General features: G+C 42.3%; 1 protein-coding gene across 1 annotated transcript in view; it reads left to right on the top strand.

Moving 5' to 3' along the window:
• Positions 1-1629: 1629 nt before the first annotated feature.
• LOC115241683 overlaps positions 1630-8129 on the top strand; it is a 9169-nt gene continuing 2669 nt past the window's right edge. Inside the window, exon 1 of the mRNA XM_029817560.1 lies at positions 1630-2603. Coding sequence (XP_029673420.1) covers positions 1630-2603 — 974 coding nt within the window. The remainder of the gene's footprint in view (positions 2604-8129) is intronic.

Genomic DNA, 8129 nt, shown 5'->3' with positions numbered 1-8129 from the left:
AACAGATATGCACATGCTAATAACAAGTACATGCAGTCGTATGATCCATCGAAACCTTCATCGTATCTCATGTACTTTGATGTAAATAATTTGTACGGATGGGCAATGTGTCAACCTTTGCCCTATGCAGATTTTCGATGGGTCGATGACGTATCCGATTTTGATACATCATCGATCGCATTCGATTCGTCAACAGGCTACATCCTTGAAGTAGATCTCGAATATCCGCAACATGTTCACGATACGCACCCTGACCTACTGTTTTGCCCGACACACGACAAACCGGTAAGCGGTAGGATAAACTGCTCGCAACCTTATATGATAAGAAGCGTTACGTATACATTATCGCAACCTGCAGCAGTGCATGGGACTTCACGTTACAAAAACACATTGAATATTACAGTTTTGACAATCTCCATGGCTTCGCAGTTATATCGAACTCAATACACAATTCCGCACACTAGCGAAAAATGACTTTGAAAAAAATTTATATAAATTAATGAATAATGCTAATGGTATTTGGCAAAACGATGGAAAATGTACGCAATCGTGTTAATGTTAAGCTCGTGATACATTGGGATGGAAGATATGACGCAGAGGCAATGATCGCAAAACCAAATTTTTACAGTAGAAGCGTGTTTTCGGAGAATCTGATCGCCGTTGAATTGCGCAATCCCGAAGAAAAATTTAGTAAACCAATCTACGTGGGTATGTGCATACTCGACATATGCAAGACACGTTTGTACAAGTTTCATCACCTATTACATGTCACCTATGTATCGAGAGAAATGTAAACTCATGTACACCGACACCGATAGTCTCATATATCACATCGAGTGTGAAGATATATATGAGAATATGAAGCGCAACGTCGACAGATTTGACACCAGCGATTATGCAGTGGACAATGTATTCAGTACACCGCTCGCGAATAAAAAGATACCGAGTTTAATGAAGGACGAAAATAATGGCGCGATAATGACCGAATTCGTCGGTCTTAGAGCAAAAATGTACGCGTTATGAGTAGATGGTAAGAAGGATACCAAAAAGGTAAAAGGCGTCAAGAGTAACGTCGTCGCGAGAACGATAACGTTCAACGATTACACGCGGTGTTTGAACGAAGAGATTGAAATGACGCGTCAGCAGTCTTGTATAAGATCTGAATTACATGAATATACACCATCCGCGAGACAAAAATTGCTCGCGGGGGTAACATCGATATGTCTCATACCGATAGTGCGATGTTTTCCCGCATTGTACTCTCCAACGAGTCGTGACAACGCGTCGATCCACTTGTAATTTCCATTAAGCGTAAACATTTTCCACATATTGTTCTTTAACGTTCGGTTGAATCTTTCCACGACCCAGTTTTGCGGACCGGGAACTCATTTAGAAACACGCTTACGAAACACGGCTAGAGACGATCGAGGTATCAATCCATTGGGTGTCGCGTGTCGCGAGCACGACATAGCTTATTCTGGAAGCAACGATCTCGGTCAATGACACGTTGCGGATAATATACTCGCCACGAAAGCGCGAACACGTATTACCGCGAGAGATTCGACTCTTGGCGAAGGAGCAGCCGCTACAGCTGTTTGGGCGGCTATGAAAGCAAAGACAAAATTCGGTATGGGGATAAAACAAAAAAAATCATCGATGAAGAAAAAGACTGCGAAAAAACGAATACTTCCTATAGCGAAGCGCGGTGGTATCTTACCCATTTTACCATTATTTGGAGTTCTCGGTTCGTTGGCTGGCGGAGCAGCGGGATTCGCGAAGGCGGTGAACGATAGCAAGGCGGCGCAACGTCAGCTCGAAGAAATGCAGCGTTACAATCCATACGCCAACACAACGTTTGGATATAGCGACGAGATATGGATACCGATACAACATCAAGATTTGTACACGTTACCATGTGTAAGTTTTCTATACGTCGAGGGAAAGTTGAGGGTGCGTAAAGTAGCTGAAGGGGGAAGAGTGGTATTGGGAAACAATTGTGTCGCGTTTATGTTTGATGAACTTCGATATGAACTCGACGGTGTGGAGATTGACCGCAACAGAAACGTTGAAATAATTTCCACGATTAAAAACTATGTCTCTCTAACAGCCGAGAAAGGTAAAATCTTGGAGAATGCTGCGTGGAATATGTCGCACAATGCTGCTTACTTCAATTTTTGCGTGCCGCTAAACCTACTATTGGGTTTTTGCGAAGATTATAAGCGAGTTGTGATCAACGCTTGTCACGAATTAGTTCTGATACGTTCGCGCAACGACAACAATTGCATATTTGGACATGCTTCGGCTGAAGCTGATATCGAATTATTCAAGACGCAATGGCCTATGCCTCATGTAATATTGAGCGAGGTCAATAAACTATCCTTGCTACGCGCGGAAAGCGGGCGATACTTGAATATGAGGTTTCGCTCTTGGGATCTATACGAATTTCTTCTGTTGCATAATACGACTAAGCATTCGTGGACTGTGAAAGCCGCCTCTCAGCTGGAGAAGCCGCGATACGTGATCTATGCGCTGCAGACTGGCAGAAAAAATGCTGTGTCAAAAGATATTACTACATTCGACGACTGCAAATTGACCAAATTATTGTTAAAATATATTTTTATTCTCTTTTATTCTTCCCCTTTCCTCTTTCTTATCCCAGTATGCGAGTATTAAATTTCAGTACGTGACGTTAGATAGCGGCGTCAGCCACCTTATCAGACTACAGATGTTACATTTCAGTACATGAACATAGACTTTAAATATTTGAATGGAGTATAAATAATTGTTTTGTCGTTCAAAGCCGTTCGATAGCCGTTCAATAGTCGTTCAATATTCGTTCGATAGTCGTTCATAGCCGTTCGATATCCGTTCAAAGCTGTTTAATAGCCGTTCGATAGCCGTTCAATAGCCGTTCGATAGCCGTTCAAAGCCGTTCGATAGCCGTTCAAAAGTGGATGTAGCATGGACATGAACCAAAATCGACAGTATCGAAAAGTGAATGTAGCACGGACATGAACCAATTGGCTGTTTTATCGGCTCTGAAAGTGGATGTGGCCATGTAGTTCCAGGCGGTGTAAAATGGATGTACGTGACGCTAGTGTACGACCTAGAAAAAGCATCTCACGGAAAATGGCAGCGTGGCGACTCTCATTTTTCTCTCTGTTCATAGGCACCTCTCTCTCGGCGAAATAGTGGCGACAGCCAAACAAAGGGATCGCTCATTCTAGTATTATAGAGTTCATTGGTCGCTATAAACTTCTATATATTACTAGACTGCTAACTCCCTTATACAAGGTGTTCCAGGAGGAAAGGTCAATATTCTGGGATGTGATCGTATCGGTCATTTTAAGCAAAAATGTTCATATGAATATATGTCCTATTCTCCACGTTTTTCGAGATAGAGCGACTTGAATGTATGTCTCGTGTATTCACTTTTCTTCTGTACACTTCAACCTTCATCCGTAAACCTGTACAGTGAAGTGTACAGAAGAAAAATGAATACACGAGACGAACTGCTCGCTCAAATAATGGATGCTAGTGCCCGCATAAAGAAACGTCACGATGTACTCAGACGAGCAACACGCCATGTTCACACAACAGTTGAAAAATGCATTGATGTTAACGGTGGAATTTTTGAAAATTTGTTATAATCTGTAAAAAATGTATCACTTGAACAATAAATATTAGAAATAGTACATAGTATTTCTTTCTTGTCAGTAATTTTGCAACTGTACATTCATGTCGCTCTATCTCGGAAACCGTGGGTAATAGGACATATATTCATATGAACATTTTTGCATCAAATGACCGATACGATCACCTCCCAGAATATTGACCTTTCCTCCTGGAACACCCTGTATATACAGGGTGTCTCACAACCTCCGTACAATACTTTAATAGTGTATTCTAGAGATAAAATAGAGTCAAAAATTCTAATATAAAAATTTTAAGGCTGCAATAGTTTTTGAGTTATAAGCGATCAAAGTTTGCAAATGATATCGCGTAGAACTCGCGCGCTCAGATCTGTAACTACACATACACGCGTATCCAAATAACTTTTGTCTGAAACGTTTTTCCGTATTTTCCATATTTTTCGAGATATTTGACTGGCTCTTTTAAAATGTACCACCCTGTATATTGTGAAACGGGTTAAATGGTAAAAGCTTTGATAATTAAGAACTTTATATTTTTATACATATTTATATTAACTTTAAGAATTTTATATTTTTATATGCATATATACTCATACACATACTCTGTATAACATAAGATTTTTATATTAATATTGTAATTAGCAGTAAAGAACTAGGAATATAAGAAAGCATATTTTATTCATTGTAATATTTTAAAGAGTCTTAAGACTGTGCATGGTATGCAAGTTACTCACCGATCGATATTCTTATCCGCCCGCTCGATGAGATAACAGAAGAACGCAGTTGGCCTTCACCACGGAAGACCAAGGAAGCTGATGCAACGCAGTAGCAACCGTTACTCCCCGTGTGACGTCGTGCTCCCACCATGACTCTCCCACCAGCAGCCCAGGACCCGAGGCAGTCTAGAGCGAGCTCCGCAGCCAGCATTACTATTCGGAACCTCAAACAGTTAACACATATAGTAATCCGGCGTCCGCGTCGTCAAGATTTTGCATAGTCCGAAGGACTTTATTACTATTTCAACAGTGAAGCAGTTAACACATTACTATTTCAAACCTCGACTTGCTAACACATAATAGTAATCTGGTGGTAACATCGACAAGATTCGCATAGTCTTAAAGATTTCTTATATACTTCGAGTTTTTCTGACGTTTGTCTAGCGTCAGTAATATTAATCATTTAACTTGAGATTTAAAATAAAGTGCTACATTTAATTTTTACTACGTTCTACAATTATTACTACATATCAGCTGCCCATTATCCAGAATAATTACTATTATTATTAAGACGTATATAATCAACTGATTCGGAGGACCGTCTACAAGAGGGAATCCAACATATTCACATATATTCTCAATTTATATTCAAGTATTCGTAAGTAAGACATTACTTTTATTTCCTTTTAGACAGGTTATAAGACTTCTGGTCCCCGGTAGACCCGGTGAATGCAGGGTGACCGAAAAAAAAACAAAAACATATTGAATGATAAGTATTTTATTAAACTTTAATACTTTATATAACGAATATTAACTCTGAATTAATACAGATTTATTACTAATATTTAAGAAGTAACATAGTCACGTTTTTAAGAAATTACTTAGCATTAATAATTTAAATTTAATTTTTTTTATTAACCTCAAACACTGAGACATGACACGCGTAACTAAGACGTTCCGAACAAAAAAAACTTGCTTACAAAGCGATCTTATCTCTGTGAGCCGAGAAGCGTTGTTCCTCAATTTCTTTGAAGTTGTACAAAACTTTTTGGCAAATCTCACTTACATACGCGTAACTAAGATGTTCCGAACGACGGAAACTTGCGTACGTAGCGATCTTAATTCTGTGAGCCGAGAAGCGTTGTTCCTCAGTTTCCTTGATGTATTTCGAAAATCTTCGAAAAATCTCACTTACATACGCGGGACTAAGACATTCCGAGCGAAGGAAACTTGCGTACATAGCAATCCTAGCTCTGTGAGCCGAGAAGCGTTGTTCCTCAATTTCCTTGAAGTTGTACAAGAATTTTCGGCAAATCTCACTTACATACACAATTTCAAACTAAAGTGTCTCGCTCATGATTGCATCATATTACCGTGGCAATCAGTTCTTTATGGTTAAATCGTTTAAGCGCTTTTTGTTAGTGAAGATTGTTAAATGGTAAGTGGGGAGTTCGAAAGCCGCCGATCGTTCACTGCATCGCGCATGTCCTCGAGTGGCCTTCACTTGGACACAGTACAATTGGACACGATGCAAATTGACACGTTGCAAATGGACACGAAACTGGGTATGGGAGGTGTGCCGAAGGGCCCCCTTGCACCCCCGTGTGTGTACGTGTGTGCGCGCGGGCGCGCACGCGTGCTTTCTGTCCGTGCATGTACTTTAGTATATCTCAAACTTTTTTTGTTAATAACTTTTTACTAAGCAACGGGTGACGATTAAATTAGAAGAAAAAGTTACTCAGAATTATGTCCTTGACAACATATGTCAAGATCAAGGTCATTGGGGCTGGGTCCCCTATTCGCTATATTTACCGAAATTTCATTTGGACACCGTTCAGTAGCAAATCGGTCAGTTGCATACCGTTCAGTTGCTCACCGTTCAGCTGCACTCATAAAAATGCACACCGTTCAGTTGCACACCGCTCAGTTGGCACACCGGTCAGTTGCACACCGCTCAGTTGCACACCGCTCAATTGCACACCGCTCAATTGCACACCGCTCAGTTGCACACACACACGGGGGGTGCAAAGTGGGCCTTCGGCCTCCCTCCCGCACTCACCCCGCCGGTAGGCAGGGTGGACCTCGCTATACAACTACGGTGGCCAAATTAACGTTGTGCAACTGAACGGTGTGCAACTGAACGGTGTACAACTGAGCAGTGTGCAACTGAGCGGTGTGCAACTGAGCGGTGTGCAATTGAGCGGTGTGCAACTGAACGGTGTGCATTTTTATGTGTCCAACTGAACGGTGTGCATTTTTATATGTGCAACTGAACGGTGTGCAACTGACCGGTGTGCTTCTGAACGGTGTCCAAATGAATTTTCTTTTGTGTCCAAAAGCTACTGTGTCCAAAATTATTGTGTCCAAATGTACTGTGTCCGATTGAGCCGTGTGCAAAGTTTCGTGTCCATTTGCAACGTGTCCCTTTGCACCGTGTCCAATTGTACTGTGTCCAAGCGCACCGCTCCCTATGTCCTCTGCCTCGCGCTAAAAACCATCCGGCGTCCGCGCGCAAGATTTCCGTTCTCGCGAGGGCTTCTAGCAAGAAGCCCTTCAAGATTTCCGAAAGGCGGAGAAGGGCAGGTCATCGAAGGACATTCAGAAGATTTCCAATCTTAGTCGCGGGACACGTGTCGAGGCTCGCTCACGGTGTTTTCTAATAAACGTTCATAAAACTACGCTCACGTGAATAATCTTTACACTCCTATTCCTCCAGCGAATCTACGGATTCGCGCTACACATTGCTTCTTGCTCAACTCTGAGCGTATCTGCAAGATTTGGGCGATCTCGTCGAGGTCGACTCCCGAACAATGATATTAGTAAATATGTGTCCTTGTGTATTAATTGAAGATTTGAATTTAATAACAAACTGTTTCTTTTGAGTGGATGGGAAAACTAAAATAAGAGGAAGGTGGAAAACAACAAAAATAATATTCTTTGGTAGACTCACTACTTGTTGTGTGCGAAGGAAAAGATGTCTATTCTCGATAACCGAGTGATGCACAACCCTCTGTCTGTCGGGGAAGACCTGGCTGGAAAAGTGGGCCCGGAGATCCGCTCGGTCACGGTGGTGTTGATTGATGCACAAACACACACCACACGTCGGTTGTCCGCACAAATAATTCTTAAATTATATAACTATAACTCTTTGCACTGCACAACGCTCGGAAAACTGTAAGGATAGACTGGTCGAGTTCGGTATGTCGATACGACAGAGCGGTCTGAAGCCAGAAGGTTTAGGATCGAGAGGCGAAGATGAACTGATTTTTCTGAGGGAGGATTTCGCGTATGTCGAATCTTGGCGTCTCTTCGCATACCCTCTCCATGAGTGAGTCTCGATTGCGCACATTACCGATCGGACACGACAATATTTCCCAATCGGACACAGACCCAATCGGACACAGGCTCGATCGGATACAGTCCCGATCGGACACAGGCTCGATCGGACATAGACCCAATTGGACACAGTTCTGATCGGACACATACTGTTGCAATCGGACACAGTCCCAATCGGACTCAGGCTCGATCGGACACAGACCCAATCGAACACAATTCCGATCGGACACATATGGTTGCAATTGGACACAAGTCGATCGGACACAGGCCCGATCGGACACAGGCTTGATCGGACACAAACCCGATCGGACACAGTCCCCATCGCGAAGCTAGGGCCACCCTACAATTGTTGTGTGGATGAGAAAAAGTATGCGTGGACACAGTGGGTTCCGCCCCCCCCCTACGGGGGGGCTCCACTTATCAA

The sequence above is a fragment of the Formica exsecta genome, unplaced genomic scaffold (assembly GCF_003651465.1).
Source record: "Formica exsecta isolate Colony F162 unplaced genomic scaffold, ASM365146v1 scaffold503, whole genome shotgun sequence".
NCBI lineage: Eukaryota > Metazoa > Arthropoda > Insecta > Hymenoptera > Formicidae > Formica > Formica exsecta.
Note: the sequence above shows the minus strand (reverse complement) of the source record. Positions and strands in the feature narration are given on the sequence as shown.